This window comes from Plectropomus leopardus, chromosome 7, assembly GCF_008729295.1.
Source record: "Plectropomus leopardus isolate mb chromosome 7, YSFRI_Pleo_2.0, whole genome shotgun sequence".
In the NCBI taxonomy this organism is placed as follows: domain Eukaryota; kingdom Metazoa; phylum Chordata; class Actinopteri; order Perciformes; family Serranidae; genus Plectropomus; species Plectropomus leopardus.
Window position 1 is genome coordinate 15,063,218 of NC_056469.1, and position 22,963 is coordinate 15,086,180.

Here is a 22,963-nt window from a genome sequence, read left to right on the forward strand (position 1 = left end):
TAGTCACTGTGACGTCAACTACTGGTAACAAGGTAGCTACTCCCTAAAGCATACCCTGCCTTATCAAGAATTTTATGCTAAATTGGGACCATAATTTACAATGTTCATGGTGTATTGAAGAAGACTTGAAGCTAGCAATCAAGACCATAAAGTCATTGGGAAAATGTTTACTGCGGTAATAAATCAAGGTGAGAAGTAGGGTTGTTTTCCTGTAATTTAATTTTGCAACCAGTGGAGTTGCCCTCCAACGTCCATTAGAAAGAATGTGGGTTTACGGCTTCACTTCTCAGACCTGGAGGCTACATCCACTTCTTCTCCTGAGTCTATGATTGAGGCCAATTGGGTCTGCTGATAAGGCCAGCAACAGTTTTTCAATATTCAAAAAAGAATTTCTTTGTCGAGGGTTGTGAACCATAGAAGTCTTCGAACCAATGATAACACCGAGGTTAAAGCTGTTTTAACTTTTCTTATCTCCTCCTCCAGACAACTGGAGCTGCACTCCCCGGATGCCAGGCACACTGTGGTGCTGCGGTGCCCAGACCAACCATCTGCCCTGTCCTGGTTCTCCGCCATGCACTCTGTCACATCTGCACTGGCACAGGTCTGTCTTTGATTTCAATGATTTATCAGGTAACTCTCATCGATGTGACCATTAGCATGAGATATTTCAGTGATTCCATACTGTGGCCAGGATTCGGCTCCTCAGAGCTGTTCTGAATCTAATGCGTCCTGAATGATCATCCCACCACAGCGGGCGCTGGCAGAGGTCATCCAGAACACAGCCAGGACGGGGGTAGCTGGCAGCAAAGAGATACGACACCTGGGATGGCTGGCAGGGAAGGTAGGAGTGTGTGTGTGTGTGTGTGTGTGTGTGTGTGTGTGAGCGAGAGAGAGAGAGAGAGAGAAGAGAGAGAAAGTGTAAAATGCTTTATAATACCCAACCGTACAATTGCGTGTGTGTGTGCGCGTGTGTGTGTGATACCCATGCATCGAGATTTCTCACATTTTTAATGGGGTACCTTCACTCTTATTACCATTTTGTGATGATAGTGTGTAGGTGTATAAGTGCATGTGTGCTCTTGTTCTGTCTTTGTGAGGACCAGTTTTACACCTTAAAAGTGTGGAAATTTTTGAAAAAAATTAGGACACACTCTCCTCAGAGGGCTCTTCAAAGGTGTATGCTGCATTCAGAGCATTAATACAGCAGCAAACATAGTGTTTGTTATGTAAAGATGTAGTGGAGTAATGGCATCCTGAGCAGAGAATGAATTCATGCTACCTCTGTGTGTGCTGGAATACCAGTTTCTTCTTGGTTTGTTGTGTTAATCTGGTCCGGCCACGCGTGCATATTACGGCATCCTACTGGCTAGCTCATGGCCACTGCTTTGTACTGTGCTCGTACGGCATTTACCGCTGATACCATCATGCTGTCGCCACAGGAGTGTAGCAACCACCCTCCATTTCCCCCTGGTTAACCCCATTAGCTCTGTGAGTATTGTTGCCCAGCCCGGGTGCTATTTATTTAGTTTGTAATGTAATTTCCAGCCGCTGGGTCAGACACCTCCATGTTGACAACCGTGTCCAGACACCTCATCGGCGTTGAATTTCACATAGACCCTTTTTAAAGGTTAAGACCTGATTTGGTAATTTTTTTGTGTCCACAGCCATGAAATTTGGGTTGTATTTTGACATATTATTTAAGGTTTTGCTTTGTTTTATATAAGGGCATATATATATATATATATATTTCATTTTTTTATTTAATGGTTATTTAATGATAAAAGGTTTAAGGGTAGTATTAGGTTTAGGTTTTATATGAGCTCAGGGATGCTTTACAGCAATCCAGGAAAAAACTTGTGTGTGTGTGTGTGTGTGTATGTGTGTGTGTGTGCATAGGTACCTGTGTTTAAATGTATTTTCCTCCATTGTGCATATTTACTGTAAACACACTTCCACGCATCTTTAAAATTCATATAAGCACACACACAGGTAAAGCTGCAGTCTCTCTTGCACTTACCTGTGCAAACACATACACACACACACATCCATATCTGTCTAATTTATTCCTCATGAATTTGCCAATATTTGATCCTTCAAATGCAGTACAATACTGTTACTTAGCAACATATTCTCATTATGTTAAAAAGCTGACCCTTGACCCTTTAAATCCCACGATATGATTGGCTGAGGCAGAACTTCAAAGAGCAGCTTAGGATTCCATGGCTCGGCTGCAGATAAGCGCTCATAATGAGAATAGTTTTGGAGCATTGTAAAAATGAAATACGAGTGTGCGTGTGCGTGTGTGTGTACTTTTAGTTACGAGATTAACAGTGTGTGTTCTGAAGCTAAAGTGAGGGGTTGGCTTGTTAGGAGGGATGGGTGGGCGACAGGGCACAGCAAAGTAAATGCGTAGAAAGTGTACCTGCACACTAGCAGCTTTGTAATAGCATAAATTAGACCATTTTGGGGGCATTTTGACACAAAATATGACAGAGAGACAGTTGAAAAGACTTAGGTTGAAAGATGAAGACTGGTCCACACCTCAGTCGGTAAAAATAAAGGATGTAGCTACAATGACATCACCTATTGGACTGTAGACTCCTGCTTTGAAGCCTCAAGTTTGGCATTTTGGAGGAGCGAGAGTTGGAACCCCCCCCCCCCCAATATACCAAATTTCAACTGCCGCACAGTTGTCATTAAGGGTGAAAAGAGCTAAAGAGACAAAATACGTTTTTTATACCAGGGTGTAAACATGTTTTTTCCAAGTCTGGCATTGTTGGGGGGTCTATGGGGATTGACTGGTTTTAGGAGCCAGCCTCAAATGGCTGTTCAAAGAACTGCATTTTTTGGCACTTCCGTATTGGCTTCATTTTTCAGCTCCAGAGGTTGCCACTTGGTCTGCACTGAGTCTTTATCGTATTAGCACACACACCATTCCTCTCTCAGACACATCATTAGTCCCATAAAGCCAGCTCACTGGCAAACACTCATTGATATTTCTGATGAAATACCTGCTTTCATCTGAAAACCTGAGGATGATTTCAGTATTTGTGATAAATCTAAGAGGGCATAGGTACATCAAATCCTGCTCAAATTCAACATGAGCAACCTTGTAGGACTGATTAATTCAATTTATCTTTTACAGCTCCATGAACAGCAGTTGATATTAATGTAAAACTGAATGCAAATAGCTTTTTGTGTAAATGTTTTCATTTGTATAAATCAGTTCCCCCACCCCCCCACCCCACAGCACTGCACAGATTGAGTGGGTATTGAGGATAAATAGACAACCTCTCGTGTCTCCTTGTTTATCTGTTTGTGCTGCAGACGGAGAGTGAGAAGCAGTGCTGGAAGCCGGTGCTAGTGGTGGTGACAGAGAAAGATCTGCTCCTGTATGAGACTGTGCCACGAGGCAAGGAGGCCTGGCAGAGTCCTGCACACACTTATCCACTTCTAGCAACGCGGTAGGTCACATATACATATGTATACATGTAAACACATCACAGTCACACACAGTAAAAACATTTAAGATATCGTGTGGATGCTATTGTGTTGTCACTGTAATATGCTTTTGATTTTAAAACCAATATTAAATGCAACACCTATAAAAGTATGTGATATTTATAAAATACTATGGCAAACTAGAGGCTGAACTTGTGATAATATCACTCTGTTTTGGCTACTTTTATCTACTTTATGTTGAGTGATAATTTTTGATTTGTTGTAATTTAACTGCAAAGGCAAAAAAAATTTAACATGCTAGTGGCTAGCAGTGCTTTGGAGCTGAACTTATCCACAGAACAGAATGTGTTAAAGGCTAATGTCTGCATGCTAATTACAAACCAATTTTACCAATCTGCTCCTCTGTTAAACTTTAAATCACCAGTTTTTATGACTGTTGAATAAAAACTGTTGAATGAACTGTTTGGTAAGAAAACTCAACAGTGAAGGGAAAAAAACTCATAACAAGAAAGTGTTATCTAAAAAGGACTTTTTGATCATTTCTTTGTTATAGTGACAAAATGCCCACCCCCCTCCCTATACTACATCAAAGTTTGTGTGTGTATATATTTATATAGTCTGGTCCATTCTGGCCCTGACCGGGGGTCGCCACACTCTGGCACAGAGTTGTTTTTTGCCACTCGGACTGGCACACGGCTCGGCATCGAGACGCACCTGTTCCGGGCTGAGACCACCAAGGATCTGTCGCTGTGGACCAGACACATAGTCAACGGATGTCATGCCTCCGCTGAGATGATCAAAGAAGTCACAACGAGTGAGTACACATAGACATTTAGATTAAGTGACTCAAAGAACACACTTGGACAAGAACACACACAAACATGTAGTTGTGTATGGAGCCGAGTGAGCGGCACAGGTCACTGTGCTGAATTCTGTTGATGCATCCTCAGACGCGTTCAGGCATGCTGCAGCAAAACATATCCACAGAGACTTTAGAGTCTGCAAGGGTAAGTACTGCCTGAGGTCTTGGAAGCCGAAAATAAAGTCTAAATCCAGTGCAGACAGCAAAATGTATACATACGCACGTACTGCAGAGACTCCCACCTCAACTCGTACACTGAGATAGGAGAGGATTTGTGATATAATTTGACAGCCATATGGAAGATGTGGACAAAGCACTTGCTATTTATAGAAAGGAATGCTATTCTAGTGTGTGTGTGTGTGTGTGTGTGTGTGTGTGTGTGTGTGTGTGTGTGTGTGTGTGTGTGTGTGTGTGTGTGTGTGTGTGCGCGTGTGTGTGTGTAAGAGGGAGAGAGAGAGAGAGTGTGTGTGTGTGTGTGTGTGTGTGTGTGTGTGTGTGTGTGAATTTGGGCCGTCAGGGAATTCCAACAGAATACCCTCGCTCTCTCTCGCTCATTCTCTGCCTTGCTCTCTCTCCAAGCACAAGCTGTCCTGGGAACTGCACGTCTCCCCTGGGTCCCCCTCCTCTCTCCATCTACTGTATGATAACACCGTGCCAAATTGAGTTTTTCAGATTCCACTCATACAAAACAAGATGTTTCCAGCAGCAAACGATACAAGCATTATTTCTTCATCACCACAGTGACCAGACTCCTGCATCGTGTCTTCGCCCACTGATCCAGGTGTAAATGTCACGCTGTAATTGGCATAGCAAGGCTGCATTCACGCCTGCAGAGCTCAATTTAAATTTAACACACCAAGGATGTTTGATAACAATCACATTTTATGTGTCATGGTGGTTAGCAGGGAAATGTGAATGTTAAAAGGACATCTTATTTAATCCCATAACAAAACGCAGTCTAGACCAAAACAAGCTGCTCAGTATTGACGAGCTGCGGCTTCAGTCAATAAAGTGAAGGGCCCTGCACACCCGTCCTCACCCACACAGGTGATTTCACTTATTTGGATGATAATAGCTCTTCACAGAAGTGCGTGGGACTGTGCTTGATTAACATCTTCCTCATTCTCCTGCTAGCTTTGTGAGTATTACATCTTTATCATTCTTATTGGTGCATGGAGTCCAGTGACCGTATTAAATTCTCTTCCCATTTTCAACCTGAGCAGAGGTCCAATCAGTTGGGATAGGTGAAAAAAAAAACACCTGGGAGAGCGAACAAGGCCTTCAAAACCTGCATTAAATGGTTTTGGTTACTTAGGGGAGCAGATATGGTGCAAGATTAGCATTAGTTTGAGGTTGTGTTTCTGGCCACTTCATGAATGTAAGAAGTCCAATATTTAATCCCATTTTAATTCTGTTTTTTCGCTACCCGCGCTGCTAAATGCTGCGCAAGCATTTGGTAATTGGACTGGCGCATGACTGCATTGCTTAGCTGCTATGCCTAACTACCATAGCAGCTGAAGAGCTACACTAACTTTTACTAGGTTTGGTTTTGAGCAGGTAGGCACAGAGAATCATTATAACTTTTTACCAAAAACCTGCTCACCTCATCACCTGCTGCCTCAGAAAACAACACTGATGACAACCTAAAAGTTACAGGCCAAACAAAAACTGAAAGACCTTGAAATGATCAGTAGTCAACTTATATTGCCTGGGGTGCCACTCTTGCATAATGACAGAAGGCCAAAGGCCAGTCAAAAAACAAACATTAATAATTAATATAAAAATAATTAGCCAAGTTCTGGGGGATCCTCTCCTGGCACTGTTTTTAGGCCTATTTTGATGGGTTTTTTACACTCTAGAGCCTTATCTCTATTCAAAGTACAAAAAAATCCCCAAGTGTGGATCAATTATTTATCAATTTATTTTCATTGTAAATTAGAAAATGATCAGCAGGCCACCCAGCACCCTGTATGGGCCAGATGTGGCCTGTGGGCTGTAAGTCAAGTATCACTGCAGTAGACACTTGGACCATTCAAACATATGTAGTTATTTGATATATTAACAATAATTGTTAACAATAAAAATACTAAGAGTCAACAGCCATAATAGCAGATCTGTGAGTGTGTACTTAGGCCTGGTAGTGTTTTCAGCGCAGTGACAACATCACATGACAATGCCAGCATGATAATGTTAGGAGGCCTAAGGTTTACTGTTTTCACCATCTAAGTTTAGGATGTTAGCAAGCTAACATTTGCCTATTCGCACTAACCACAAAGTAAAAAAAGGCTGATGAGAAAGCCATTAGCTTTGTAGGTGTTTAATCATAAACCAAAGTATTATAGGCTTCCTATTAAAATTTTCACATGATGTGTTACAGAAGATGAGATTTTGGGGGTTTACCAAAGTTATTACATCCTGATGAGGACATGGATGTCTATAATAAACTGAATAGCAATCCATCTAGAATGTGCTGAGAAATCACTCAACATTACAAGACAACCTCATGGTGGCGCCAGAAGTAAGGATTCATCCTCTGGGGACAACGACTGTCTGCACAAAACTTCATGGTAATAAACTCAGTAGATCTTGAGATATTTTAGTTACAGTTTTTCAAAGTGGTGTACTGAGAGACTGGCATCACTATCCATAATCATGCCCCCACAATGGCTGAAAATATGTAATTGCTTTAACTTTGTACTGAGTGTAAAACTAATTTAGGATACAGATCAGTGACACAGGCCAAAAGAATGACAGAAAGATGTGACTGGTTTTGAATCTCTATTGCTCACCATTGAATTTCTGTCTGAAATGGATCCCATAACTTTTCTGAAAACAGATTGATGATCACACCAAGCCCTCGGTTTCTTGTTATGGAAGTAGAAAAGTAATTTACACTTCCCCCGAGAAGGAGTGTGATAATGCATACAAAGTGCATTCAGTCATTTTTCAGCAGTTGCCACCTGAGGAGTCGTGCACTGACCTTGTCATCTTTTCATCTGTGTAACATTCTGATAAATCATTGTGATGGTTTATTCACTGTCAAGGCTCGTGATAAAGATTTGCTCTGAAGATAGATTAACTCTCAATCACACGACGGGCAGCGGGCCATTCTTAGAGGGACTTTTAAAGGGGAAAGTAATTTGTTCGGCTCTGAAATCAAATTTCACAGGCACTTGGCCTGCCGTCATTTCTGTTATTATTGTGTCCAAGGTGACTTAAACTTTTCAGAGGTTATATTGATATTTTGAGCAATTAGTGGGATAACTGCCTATCATGTAGTCCCGTGGTTTAAACCCTGCTTATGTCTACTGCATATCTGCTCTCCCTGTCTTCTGTTGCTTGTCTCACTTCACTGGAGTCTTAATCAACCTATCAAGAATCAATAATCTGACAAGTCTTGGGCAGTGTTTCATATAAATAGTTTTATCAGATGGAGTTTGCCAAGTTGTCATGGTATTGCAGGTTTTGAGGAATTTAAGGAAACAGTCAGAGATAACTGGGAATGCGCTTTAATTTGCTCTCATGCAGAGAGTTTGATGAGAGGATGATACCACCTTGTGTGTTGTTTAATATGAAGATACAGCCAGCTGTTGTTTAATTTAGTTTACCTTAGCTTTCCATAGAGACTAGATATATGGCAAGTCCTTTTAGTATTTAGGATATTGATAACTTCAAAATATAGAATATGATAATTAGGGCTACAAATCCAAAATTACTAGTCATTTAAAAGTTTGCCAAAGGTTTTGTGATACTTTATAATGCCCACATGTCCAAAATGGTTTGTTGATGTGTCTGACATATCTGAAATAAAATTATTAATATTAAAAATGGGAATTTACTCTTTCTACTGATCCCAATTCTTTTTCAATATGTGTAAATTCAATAGAAGATATCTGTAGTCATTACTCTTATTAGAGAGTAGATATCTGAAAATCAGTTTTGTCCTGTCAAAATGTAATGTATGTGTGCTTTCACAACTGAGATGTTTGGTCCGTTTTAACCAAACCCTGGAGCATTTTGTTTTGATAGTCCAGTTCTCTTGGGCTGGTGTCAAAGCTGTAAATTGAGCCCTTGTTTTGGACAAAATTACGTAACCGAGATCTCTTGTTAAGGTGGGTCTGGATGAGTCTCAAGCAGACTCCAGCACATTTTGTTTGTGTTGTGAAGGAAAACAAACCAGCAAGGATTTTATGATGGCAGATATTTGTTTTAGCATTTCAGAATCTAAACTATTAAAAATTCCATTTCCTGATAATGAAATCTGTCCATTATCTTAAAATTGATGCATGCATATGGTCACAATGGCAACATGTATGCATGTCAGCATGGGAATTTTAATAAGTCCAAAGTTATTAAAACTGCTGTGCTTGTACCTGTTTCCGTGTACTTTGTCAGTTCATTAAGTCGCATGAAAAAGTGTTTGTCAGCGATTCCACAGTATTAAGCCCAGAATTACATGCAGTTGATTTGCAATCTAATAATACTAATACTCAGCAATTTCTTTGTGAGCTCTTTGTGACACCAAAGAACATAAATACATACATCAGACGCATTAAGGTGGTACATAATCCTGCAGTCATTGTAGTTTGATTTCCCAACGTGTGTCCTGATGATGCAGGGTAACAGCTGCCCATACAAACTGTCCCATCAATGACTAACCTGTCAGTCAGTCTGTGTAACTTCATGTTTACTCCTCTTGGTTCATTTGTAAAAAGACAGAAACAGGACAAAAACTAAAATGCAACAATGTATAATTATGTTCCCTTGGTCCAGACCAAATGGCGCAAAATACAGGTGTGAAAACACCTTTAAATTAACTTAAAACTGGTCAAAGTGATATTTTGGCATGTTGATATACTGATTAAATGTTAAAAGGGTTTGCCATATTGGAAACAAATGGATACAGCTAACCTGGCCCTTTCCAAAGGTAACAAAATCTGCCTGCCAGCATCTACAAAGCTTGCTAATAAACATGTTAATGTCTCTCTTGTTTCATCTGTACAAAACCAAAGTGTTAGCCTCCTCGTGTTGGTCGTGGTGTCACAGGTGTTTTGTGCACAGCAACAGTGCTTATGATGGGCTGCTTCAAAGCCCCAGAACAGCTACTAAATGAACCCTGTGTTTTCTCAACTCCTAAAATGAAGCTCAAGAATAAACTCTGAAACACAGATCCAAAACATAACTCTATGACCAGCTTCACACTTATCAGTTTAAAGTAATCCCACATCTCTGTCCTCCTGCACACCCACAACCTTCCTTAATGCTGTTGTCAAAGGTGACAGCTGTAAAACTGTCTTAGAGGTCAATTGTGTTTCCTTAATGAACGGGTAAAAAGCTTAATGACTTGGACCACTTTAAAAAAAGCTATTTTACCTCAGTGGTAAGAAATTAACCCACTAACCTGCTGTGACACTCGGACATTTAACGCAGTGGGATGCAGGTTCAAAATATGAAGTATTTTACCTGCTGTTAACGTCATTTACAAGTTTAAAACTAATGACAGAGAAAACGAGTTTCTGTCCCGTAATAACCTTTTAGCGTTATGGTAACAGAGTCAGTGTCTCCCTCCTCTCTCGCTGCCTCTCTCTTTCTCTCATTCATCCAGTTCCTCTCTCTGTCCCTGTGTTATCACTCTGCCCCTCCTTCTGTCTTTTCCACTCACCGTCAGACAGAGAGAAGGGCCTTTGTTGCAGCCTGAAAAGCCCCTCTGTGTGTGTATGTTTGTGTGTATTCTGGTGGGAAACCCTGCTTGCCCCATGGATCAAGGCTCTCAGGTGGAAGAGTAGAGTTTCAGGTCTAATTTTCCCTCCTGAACACAACAATGAGGCAGCACTCTTTGCCCCATTTACAACTCTGTTGTGCCATTAGGGAGACGTTTGTCCTGCCAGATTTATACATCATTAGAATAATATTACACATTATGAGACTCATTTTTCATCATGAATGGGATGTCTTCAGGGTTCTGGGGATATTATGCTTGATATGCTACTGCGTGTGTGTGCCTCGTTTTTCTATTTGATTCAGTGTCCTTATCAGCATTGCTTCCCGACATTGTAATCAACACACCTGTGTTGTTTTAGTGTCTTTCACAGTTGATAAAGAGAAGAGAAATTACTGTAATATATGGCTCTTCTCCTGGCATAAAAAAGTCTAAAACCCACACTATAACTTTCTACTGTAGGAGCCTTACTGACGCTTACACTTCACCTCATCAGTGTCATTTGAAGCCAACATTGCTTCCTCATCGCTGTCTATGAGTATGTTGAATATTGTGTATTATCAGTGGTGGAACGTAACTAAGTACATCTACTCAAGTGCTGTTTTTAAGTACAAATCAGAAGTACGCTACACATTCTCAGCAGTAAATTTGTACTTGTACCTCTACTACATTTGTCACTTAATTAGTTTTAGGATTATAGTTTTTCATCCATGTCCAGTGAACACTATGTGTCTGTGATAAACTTAAGGATGAAGTTATTTATTGTGTCTTTTTAGAGACTCCTGGTTCTCACAGGTCAGTGAACATATGTTGATTTTATAGAATATGGTGCATTGCTGTAGATTAAACCACCCAACAGTTTACAAAGGAGTTAAAATAAGTGCAACTTAAACATCTACAGCAGTGAAGTTCAACATGCACATTAATGCAGCTGTGATATCACAAAAGCATCGGATATAATAGTTAGCAAAACACAGACAGGGGAAACTTTTACTTTTCATACTTCAAGTACATTTTGCTGATAATACTGAGAACTTCTATTTGACCCTTAAAAGTGTTTAATGTAACTCTGGAGAAAGAAGGTCATCAAATACCGGCACTTTGGGTTGGTGGTTCGGTCCGACAACCACCCTAAATAATGCCCGTTGGTATTTGGCAATGTGAGAATAAGACTCAATAATCAACTGTTTGTCTTCAGCGTTACATACAGCATGTTTAAGTAAGGTTTTGAATTCAGGACGTATGCCCATGTGCGATACACTCTGGGGCCTCCTTGGACTGGGTCTGGCTTTGACCTGTCATGGCATAGACAAAGAACCTCTGGGGTACCGACACGTTTCATGGATGCTCAAGCAGATTGGGATTTCGGGAATTTAAAGGCCAAGGTTAATGCCATGAGCTCTTTGTCACGTTCCTCAGGCCATTCCTGAGCAGTTTTTTGTGGTGTGGCATGGTACATTGTCCTGCTGGGGGACCACTGCTGTAGTTGTCACAAGGGGTTTTAAAATGCAACAGTGTGTGAGTGTGTGGTACATGTCAAGTGGCATCTACATGAATGTCAAGAAACAGGGTTTCCAAGAGGAACGTTGCAGTGTAACAAGATGATCAATGTTATTCACTTTACCTGTCAGTGGTTTTAATGTTGTGGCTAAAGACTGTGTGATTGGACATTACTCAGCTGGTTCGTCAAGCAGTTAATGACTTCATTGCTCTGCCTGATCTGACGCTATACTCCACTTACATCACCACTTATCACTTATCATCAACTGATGATGACGACAGTCATCATCAGTTGACATAATGAATAAATCTGGAGTTTTATTTTATCAGTGCACTTACAATTTGGGCCCTGACTCCATACTAGTGGAGTCTCAGTTTGTTTTGTAAACTCCCATATTAAAAGTGCAACCTCTTTTTACAGCTGGCAGTTGCAGCTAATTGGCAGTCAGACTAATATGACCCACCTTTGTAGCACTGTTTGTGATTGTGATGAGTTTTTTCAGATTGGCAGTGCGTTTTCATTCTTTAATTTATAGAAAATTATGTTATGTTTAAATTTTCAGTTCAAATGTGCCAAACACAATGAGATGCCAAAAAAATCAATACAATAACAGAAAATCTAAATCAATTTAGCATGCCATCCTGTGACTTGATTATATTATTGTGCAGTACAACCAATCTATGTGCTACTCTGTGCAGGATGAAGTAAACTAACAAGAATTATTTGACCAGAGTCTGGTGTGTGTATTTGCCACTAGGTACATATTTGCCAACCTTGGCTTCATAATCGCCTTTAGCTAAAGAGACATTCAAGGGAGGGATTTAGGTGTGTACAGGATGATTAGTGTGGTTTGACTGACAACCCGGTTAAGAAGTCAGAGGATCTTCCTGTTGGCAGTTGGACAAAAGACACGAAGAGACAAAGACCACAGAAAGCAAACACAGTATATGTAAACACACATGCATAGTTATTCTATTGCCCACAGAGAAGACACACACTCATATACGCATCTCCATGTCTCTCGCATGACTTCAAGACAGATAATATACTCCGATTACTCACTAGCTTAGAGGCATTACACACACACACACACACACACATACACTCACTGTCATATGTACACACATGCAAACACACACACATCCCTCCCTGTGCATGTAATACGCACACATCCTGCTCAGGCTGTCAGCAAGCAAAGGAAAGATAACAACTCTCTTCTCGCTCACCGTCTCTCTTTGTCACACAAACACGCCGCTCAATAGATCAGATGTCGTCAAGAGAGAGGAGCTTATTCTGTAAATTAAGTTTTCAGCATGCAGGGGGGAACTCTGCTGTCAAGGCACTGAAAAATAATACTAAATGCGGCAAGATCACACTGTGTGGAGACGCGACAGGTTTGTCATTAAAGCAGAGGAAAGTGATGCGTAAATTGGGAGTAGATAAAGATAGCGTGCTCTTTCAGCCAAACACATGCTGTGAGGAGAAAGGAGAGGGAGTGGGAAAGAATGTGGAACAGAGACATTACTCTGCTTTCAGCAGCTTGGTCTCCACATGAGGAAAGTAGTCTGTCAATGAAATGTGGTAAATTGTATTGTAAAAGACACAGGACACATGAGTTTGAACTGAGTTGGGCTTTGACAACACGACATAACTGTACAATTTAATAAGAAGAGCCTGAATCTACACTTAAGTAGCCAGTTTATTCAATATATACGTGTCTCTAATGTTTAGTCTTCCCTTACTGATATAAATGGGAGAGAAGACATATCAGAAATACCTTTTAGTAAAATGAAATACTTTTCTACACCAGCAAATTACAAACATCAACTCTGACAAAAACTGAACACTATAAACTTCATTCATCTAATGAACTGGACACTGAGATAGTTAATGCCCTCTGAATAGTGAGAGAGGGGAAATAAGAATGTCATAACTGTCAGTATTTTAGGTATTTTTTATGATCTGTGGAATCACTGGTGCAATACGGCATACTCGTGATAGGGCTTGCCAAAAATCATTTAATATTCAGCTTGTATTTACTGATTTTCAGTGGAAATGTGTCATGTTATTGTTGTGACAAAATTCTGTTTTGTGTGTTTTCGTTTTTCTTGTGATATGTAGCCTGCATAACAAAGGAACACTGTTATGGTGTTGGATATATGTTTGATATGTTGTTTTGCATCTTTTCTAACCACATGATCACCTGTGCCACTGTCATACATCTTTTTTATATTTGTAACATGGAAAATTACAGCATTTTGTACAAATATCCAACCTAGATACCAGGGCTGGACGGGGACAAAAAGGTCACATATATATTCTGTTACACAAGGCTGTATGTTTTTTCAGCTTTTCAGGGTACACACGTTGAACTGGGGATACCAAGAAATTTTAAACGTCAAACACTCTATGTTCTGTATTCTAGTGAATTTTTATGCAACGATTTCCTGCATTTACTACATCCAATTATGGTGGAAATGCCATGGTACTTCCTGCTTAAATTCTGCATAGTTACTTCATCCTCTTTTCATTTTATCACAGATTGCAACTATTGTTTTCGAGGTAGCACACTGCCACCATCCACAATTTTACTCCCCCTCTCTTTTTTGGCACTCTTTTTCTGCAGATGCGCTGTTCAATGTAGGCACTGATTCCAGAGGAGGAGGGGTTTATGAAAATGATTGGGCTAACCCAGTGTCACTTGATCTACCAATTTTACAGGCTGGTCAGACAAAACAACAACAACACATTAAAAAAAAAAACGGAGTTGTGTTCGGTTCACCAGGAAGTGTCCACTCTGATAGATGGGCAGTCCAACCCTGCTAGTAACATTAGTGTCAATCATACTGAATGACCCTGCCCTTCCAATACAGGGCAAAATTTGGTGCTTAAGTCATTCGACAATGGAAAATGTATATCCTACCTACAAGTAATGAGTAGAGAAGGTTTTCCAAGGACAGAGCTGAAATATATTTTTGAAGTCCACAATATGCATTTAAAGGTAAACTGCTCCTGACATAAAAGTATGTGATTTAGAGTCTATCGTACCTCTCAGTGTAATGATTTATTATATAATGTACCAGGTGATTCAAATTCTGACTTGCACTTTATCTCATGGGATGATTTATTAATGAGCATCTTTTTTGAAAAACATACTACCCTATCTATTTGTCTTGCAGGTTGTCTATACCAGAATCAGGAGTGCCGGCTTGTGATTCACTATGAACAGGGCTTTTCTGTGCTAGCTGACCCCAAACTGGGAGATGGGGAGACTGGGGAGGAGAGAGGAGCTCAGACACCCACAAAGCCACGGGTGCTCCTTTCCTATCCCTACGAAAAACTAAAGATGTCCTCAGACGACGGAGTTCGCATGCTCTTTCTTGACTTTGGAGGGAAGGAGGGGGAGATTGTGAGTGTTTCCTTTTTTAAAGCATTATGTTTTGATTTAAAAAATTGTACGCTGTGCTCTGATAGGAACTATGTTGTCCTCAATTTTCATGGTCCAATGAAACTCAATTTTGCTCTGTGTACAAACAGTCAAACACAGATGATATGAAATCATGTGAAGAAATGAGTAGTACTCTAGACTCACCAATGTTAAAACAAGCACACAGGCAGAAAATAATCAAAGTGGAGGATGATTTGCCATTTTTGCATTTTAGTAGCTTCAATTGACTAGAATGCGACATTCCATTTTCCAAATGTGGCAAAGGATTGTTGGCTCTCTAAAAATTGTGTTCGAACTAACTAACATGTCACGGCATTTTCTAGCTTTGTTTCACCAAACACTGGTGTTTTAAGCCAAAACGTGATCTTTTCTAAACCATGACCAGGTGTTTCAGCATATGCACGACAAAATAATGTGCAAATTTAACACATCCGTACAACATTTGTTTCTGACAATTATTTTGTCACAGTCATACTTGCACTCAGTAATTTCCTGTTTCACATTAAACTGAGTTGAAATGTTCTTCTTTAAGCAGTAATATTAATATAAATAACTATGCTTTTTAGTTTTTGCTTTTCAAGTTACATTGATAGAAAAAAAAATCAAACAACAAGCTTACTTTGCTGTGGTCTTGTACAACTCAGTACAATAAATAGAACAAGTTCATATCCACTCTCAGTGGGTTTCGGAGGGCCCTCTGGGAAATGAAGCCAAACACAAACAGGAGCACAAGTACACAAGACAGGCAGAGGGAAAGTGCTACAGCAGAGAGTAAATTACAGCACTTCAGAACTGCAGTTCTCTTTAAAAATAGCCTGCCACTTACTGTAAGAGTTTTAATCTGTTTACGCCGCTCACTCAGTAGCTCCCAGTATGTAGTCCAGGTGGCTCGTGGGCCAATGTCAAAGTTATCGATGTCTACTTGAAACAACCAGGCACAATTACTCTCACTACTCAGTGTATTTATAACTTCTGTTGTAAAATTTTCAGTTCCTTGGATCGTATTTGACAATACTGATATGAATATTAATGTTGGTGTCAGGAGGATGAGATCTAGTAGCTTCCTCCCTTGGCACTTCTACAAAGTGCTTTTACCCAAAAACACAACATTGATGTTTCATCATTCATAAAGTCATAGCATTGGGATTTACCGTGTGCCGGAAAATAAAGTGACGGTGAAAAACTAAAATATTTACACTCTCAGTTTATGGGATTAGAAAATTGGCAACTGAGTCGTTTTATATCGATGCTTCAAACTGTCTGTAAAGAGGTCCACAAACCGCTCCGAATGAAACTTCTGTCAGATACACTCATGTTTCACGGCTCAGATTATGCTGAAGGCAAATAAGCAAAGACTTTGGAGCTTTGATTCAAAACCCTCTGTTGGCTAACTTAGCAGAACAGATTTTAGTGTCTAGCATTTCTGAATCCCAACACAGTCATAGACAGGGCTTTATAAAACTCCCAGGGCTCTTGTGGATGCGGCTGATGGCTCATTAACTCAGCATTTGAAAGTGGAATCAGCTGGGCTTTTTCTCAAAGTGTTGACTATACTGTCATTAGTTGGCAGGGACTACCTATGTCTAATTTTGTCACTGCAATTGACAGTTTATCTCCCTCATACAGAAAATGTATTATAGAACTTGAATCAAGCCAAACGACTGATTGTAATTTTGGAAACAAACATTACCGAGCTTACACATTTCTGCTGGTTCTCGGCAAGGCAAAGAAAAAAACAAGAGTCTACAGCTGCTGGCACAGTGGTGCTCTGTGCTAAATGCTAATGCAATGCTTGAGCCAGCATGCTAACATGATTATAATGACGACACTGCAACATATTCTTGTTAAGCAGGTACAATTCTCACCATTTCCACATCCTGTATTTAGCTTATTAGCTTGCTAATATCTGCTAATTAGTACTAAACACAAGTGCAGCTGAGGCTGACATGAATGGCATATTAAAGCGGGTATTTGGTCGCAAACAACTTAGGCTATTAGACTAATGTAAAATCTGATGGGATGATAGCGCTTGATGAAAAATTTAGAGATAACCAAAGTTGTTACAATTTATCCTGAGGGGTCACAGAGAAGAAGGGAGGGAGTTATCACCAAAACATATACCTATTTTCATGAGCAAAATGCAAATCCTCACTAAAAGTTGCACCATCACACCAGCAGTGTGTGCACTTCAGCAGAGCACAGGACCAGAACCAAAAAAAACAAAAACGAACGCAAAACCAATCAAATAAGAACCAATAAAAACGAAGCCTTTGATAACTGATGGTTATAAGTTGAAAAATCAAATCCTGAAGTTGGAAAAAAACTCTTTGTCATACATGCAGAGGCACAAAATCTCTAGTTTTTACAGGATATGGTCAACACCAATGGTTTCTTTTAGGTGACATTTTGGATTAGACATAGAGTAAAGTGATTTAATGAAATATCACTATTTTAAGCTTAAATTTTATTTATTTTTTAAAGCGTTTGTCGCACATGTCGTGTTTAAGGAGAATCAGAAAAGTGAAAAACAATAATCCAACTAGAATAAATTGTGTTATTAATCCACTTGTGGGGTTTGGGGTTCTGAGGGCCTTTAAAAAACCTACAAATTACAACCATTTAAAGCTGAATGTACCTTACCTAAGCCATATAAAAAAGGCATTAATTCCTCAACTAAAGTTTAAATATTATTTTAAGTGCCTCCCCGATTTAGCACCACTCCTCCTTTCTCATGAATACCCAACAGTGCCTTAGAATTTCTACCTGTTGGTGGTGTTTTAAAGGAAAAGTCAGGGGACCAACCTCCGTACCAGTCATTATCTCCTAACTTATGAATTCCTGTCATAAATATCACTGAAGGAACACTTTGACTTGATGGCGGTGCTAAAGAAAAGGCCACAGGATCACCAAAGTCATTTGGATTTATCCTTTGGCCACCATGAATATCTGAAACAAACTTCATGAAAATCCATCCAACAGCAGAAATACGTCAGTGTTGGACCAACCTGCAGACCCACTGACACTGCAGTTAAAAAACTCACTTCATTAATCCCACCTCCTGAAAATTAGACTCTGTGGATACAAAAGACTTTTGTGGAGCAGCCATGATGTGTAGGTTTACTCGTGTTTCATTGCACAGGATTTGCTGGAGATGAGGTAACCTCTTAAACTTCCTCAGTGTTAAATATGACCAAGTGAACAGTAGTCTAAGTGTGAATTTATAGGTGCAATGTCCCTATAGGCCTAAGGAACAGGATATAAGTCATAGCACTCTGTTGATTCAGGCTATGAACAGAGCTTTGTTCACGGTGATGGTGTTTGCGTGTGTGCACAGTCAGTACTTAGCTCCAGCTAGTCTGTCTAATCCTTGCCTCATGGGGAACTGTTGCTTGTGTAGTTTTGAGTATACTTTTATGATTTCATGTGCTTTACAAACTTTTTCTCTTTTCTTTCCCTCCCCTGCCTCTTCTCCTCTCTGTCATCCCTCCTGCTTAAATGAACCATTGCATCTTTTAATCATATTCTCCTCTTTACCCCTGAAATGTTCTGCATTATTCTGTCTTGTTCAGCTTTTTTAATTCTGTTGTTTTTCCTTCCTCCTCCAGCAATTGGACCTCCACTCGTGTCCAAAGCCGATCGTCTTCATCCTCCACTCCTTCCTCTCTGCTAAAATTTCCCGCCTGGGTCTGGTGGCCTGACCTTTCTAAAAGGATGTTTCATCTTCTTTGAAAACAGAAATCCACCTTGTTTCTCCACCTCTCTGCAGCCCGCATGCAGTAGTACTTCACGTCAAACTCCTTCAGTCGGGGACCCAAGCTGAGTGAATGTAGCCTCTATCTGGAAATTGACCTTTTTTGGGTCTCCAACTCCAATTCATTGAAACACTGGAGAAACAGTTTCAGGTTACTTTGAGTGAAATGGACAGATTTTTTTGGGACAAACCCTCCTTTAAAGGGCTGCATGGGCTGAAATGTTGACTGAAGAACCACAGAAGAAAAAACGGACTGAACTAGAAGAAGACCAATGACATACACAGATAGAAGGACACCGATTGGGCATTGCTGTCACGTCCGGGCCTGGAAGGACTGGACACATGCAGCGTGGTTGAGATGAATTTACTTTTAATTCAATCAAGATGTAATGGCAAACTGCCTCCCATTTACCAATTGTATAATTTATTCACCATTAGCTCTGAAAGGACATTCTGAATTTAACTCAGTCATTTTTCTTCACCAAACATTTGACACACTGTGGAAAAACTTTATGCATTTGTCTTTGTTAGCGTCCCTTGAAATGTCTTGTTAGCGGTGTCAGCATTCATCATCGAAACTATGGGCACGATTGCCCACACAATTATCCAAAACATGACAGCTGACTCAAATTCAAAATGTCATAGTAATTTTTTTAAATCAGGTTACATACTGTGAGCATCAAGTGGTCAAGGCATTTCAGTGTTTGTCTGATTTGACAGTGATCTGAAGTCAGTTTTCATGTCTTCAAAAGAAGGTGTTAATGAATTACAGTATACACAAGCTTTCAGATTTCATTAATCACTCATAGAAATGCCAGTAACAGTTAATTACTCACAAACAGTCAACAAAAAAAAACAAAAAAACAATCAAATATCCAACTAATGAAAAACACGAGTGTAATAGCTCACTGTGGCAATTTGGGGATCCAGATGGCGTTTACTGTTGTGTTTCTGATAAGAGGTGTGGACTCAAGTCACATGACCTGGACTCAAATCAGACTCGAATCATAAATTTGATGACTTTGGCTCAACTTGACAAAATAAAAACTGACTTGCAACTCTGCTTGGACTGTAAAAAAATGACTTGGACCTCACTTGGACTTGAGCTTTTTAACTTGAAAATACTTGACACCTCCTTAAAGCCCAATTGTTATTGAAAAAAAGTGCCACAAATCTTTTAATTTCCCTTAATTTCCTGAATCAACTATTATGAATGTTATTCCCCAAAACTTACTTCTCCAGAGTCATTTTGTTTGAGAAACACTTTACACAATAAATACAAATTTTAAAAAGTATTCATGGGAAAAATGCTCTTTCACTTTATAGACCGCAATTAGCCAGTTAGCTTAGTTTTGCGTAATGACTGGTAACAGAGTGAAACAGCGAGCTAGCTCAGACAGTTAATTAATGAGCTTCAGAGGTCTCGGTTGGTGGATTTTGTTTATTTGGACAGGCTAGCTGTTTTCCATGTTAACACTAAGCTACGCAGCAACTGGCTATAACCTTATATTTAACAAACAAACACACGAGTGGTAGCCTATCTATCTTCTCATCTAACTCTCAGCAAAAAAAAAGCAAATGAGCGTACTTCCCAAAATGCTTATCTATTCCCCAAATGATCTGCAGTCTGATCTGATGTGATGGTGCTGTTCATTCCTTCCTCCTTTGTTTCAGAGAGGAAAGTGGACTGTTTGTGATTGTAAGCCTGATTTACGACTGAAATCTTTTGGTACTCTCGGAAGAACTGATCCTGTTTAAATGGTTAAAAAACAAACCAAACTTCTGTCAAAGTACTTCTAATATTCATATTCTGAAAACTGACACTCAATCAACAATCATCCTGTCAGGTATTATTTGTGTTTCATTATAACATGATAGCCATGATGGGAGTCTTCAATCCTGCGTCTGTCCTGCAGCAGCCAGTGCAAATCTTTGAGTGTGTGTGTGTGTGTGTGTGTGTGTGTGTGTCTGTGCAGGTGGAGTGGTGATATGCAGCAGAACAAATCTGTATACTACACAGTCTCTAACATGGCTGGCTGCCAGGTCTTTCTTTGTGCCTTTAGATGACTGAGAAGAAGACATTTGAATTTTGAACAAAATGATTTATAGACACAGGATGGAGCAACAGTGTGACTTCTATCATGGCTACTTTACTTTTGGTTATGAGTGCAGGAACCACCTATGATTTTGAACACACATTTCCAGTGACCATTCACAACAATGACTGTTTCTAAAGATGGATGGCATGTCTCCGCTTTTTCCCACTGTGCAAAAATGAAGCAAAATATCCCAGAAACAGACGGCTCTATCTTGTGCTTGTGACGTCATTGAACTAATTACACCAAACTTATCAGAAAAACAAACATTTTAACATATATCATATATATATGATAAGTACTACCCGAAGTGACAGGAAACATCTTTGGGGAAAAGTATATTTGACATGGGGGTTCATGACCAATACTGAAATGTTTTGGCATTACTTTTGACTTGCCATGTCGTCCATCTTTAGTTTCCAGTCTATGATTTTCTCTCTCTCACACACACAAACACACACACACACACACACACACATTGTGGATGATGATTTACACATTATAATCCCGCCACTGTCTAGAAGAACTATCATCTGTTTTGTTGAAACTTAAAGCTAGTGGAGGCACTGTAACACTTCTGTTCAGCCAAGAAGCCAGCACTTACTGATAACCTCAAGTGGAGAGACGCTCTTTGAGTAAAGGCTGCTTTGATATGTAGAATACTCTGATGCCTTCGGCAGCTACTGTACTGTCACTCAGAATGATAAAGCCTAGTTTTTAATTCAATCGATGCACATAAATCATGTATTTAACAAAAGCGACACAATGAGTTTGTTTTTATTGTCTGCACCTGATATTTATTCATTTCTCATCAAATGTGGGCTTTGGAGAGTTTCTATTTCAATCATATTAAAATGTAAATTACAGCTACAATTTGTTTGCTAATGATGCTGGATCTAAGTAGGAGGATATTAGACTATTCCCTTCTTCCACATTCAGAGCTGAATGAACCCTGCTGTGAACATACACACCTCTGCAGTGCAGTGTTTTATCCTGAGGAGAGTTTAGATGAAAGGTGGTGTACTAATTTACTGAGTATTAGTGACAGTTTGGTTTGATTTGGTTAGTGTTTTATTGATCTGCACAGCAGGAAGGATTCATGCATCTTTAGCCAAAGAGCATGAGAGTTATTGTGTTGTAAGCAGCGTTTAACACAATCGTAACTCTTTGACATTGATTACTTGGCTCCTAGGTAATGAGCTGGCATCCTTTCGCTTTCCCTCACAAACGCACACACACAAACAGATGGATGGACACATTCATGTAATTGAGGGAAAAGAGTTTAGGCCTAAAATATAGCCATAACTCTAACATTGCTAACTCGTTGACATTGTTTACTGCCAGATTTTCCCACCTTTTCCCCACCGCTTTGTGTTTATCACCTTTTCCCTTCTCCTCCGATCGTTATTGAATCAACTCAAAGCTCTCTGTGGGACACTAAACGTCTGCAGATAGCAATTGTTGCATCATGTGGAGGAAAAACACAAAGAACTCCACAGGTCATCTTCCCCATCGAGGCAGACAAAAAGTTTGTGCCAATCGTAAGACTAAAAAAAAAACACACAAATGGACCAGCACTGATACTGATGAAAGTTTCACACACAAACATCCGCGCTTACCAATAGTCACTTAACTCATTGTTGAGAGAGAGAGTAAGAGTGAGAGGGGGCCATATTGACTTAGACTGTCAGCTTTTCATTTTGAGGGGCTAGACAAGACCCAGATCAATTAGCAATCAGCCATTATCTGTGTGTGTGTGTGTGTGTGTGTGTGTGTGTGTGTGTGTGTGTGTGTGTGTGTGTGTGAGAGAGAGAGAGAGAGAGAGTGTGAGTGCTAAAAATGTCCAGAGTTATGTTCATGTGCACACATTGAATACTTTGGTCAGTGAAGTGCAAATACATTCCACTAAGGTTTTTGTTTGTTTGTTTTTGAGCGTGCATGAGTGTGAAAAGCGCCTCTGAATTAAAACCTTTTCTCTTGGCTCAGTCTTTTGTTGCGTTCCTCAGCTGTGGCTAGTCCTCACAGATTCTCCACTGCCTCTGTGTGCATGTTTCTGTGTGTGTGTGTGTGTGTGTGTGTGTGTGTACAGGGGGGATATAACTAAAGGCCTGTTAACTGGGGACA

The 22,963-nt window shown here is 39.9% G+C and overlaps 1 protein-coding gene across 1 annotated transcript in view; it reads left to right on the top strand.

The window, feature by feature from the left end:
* The window catches only part of sntb1 (syntrophin, basic 1), a 51,762-nt gene extending 30,645 nt beyond the window's left edge, over positions 1 to 21,117 (top strand). Inside the window, exons 3-8 of the mRNA XM_042490817.1 lie at positions 484 to 601; positions 752 to 841; positions 3,328 to 3,464; positions 4,080 to 4,276; positions 14,724 to 14,953; positions 18,598 to 21,117. Of these exons, the coding sequence (XP_042346751.1) occupies positions 484 to 601; positions 752 to 841; positions 3,328 to 3,464; positions 4,080 to 4,276; positions 14,724 to 14,953; positions 18,598 to 18,690 (865 nt within the window). The 3' untranslated portion in view covers positions 18,691 to 21,117. The remainder of the gene's footprint in view (positions 1 to 483; positions 602 to 751; positions 842 to 3,327; positions 3,465 to 4,079; positions 4,277 to 14,723; positions 14,954 to 18,597) is intronic.
* The last annotated feature ends 1,846 nt before the right edge of the window (positions 21,118 to 22,963 follow it).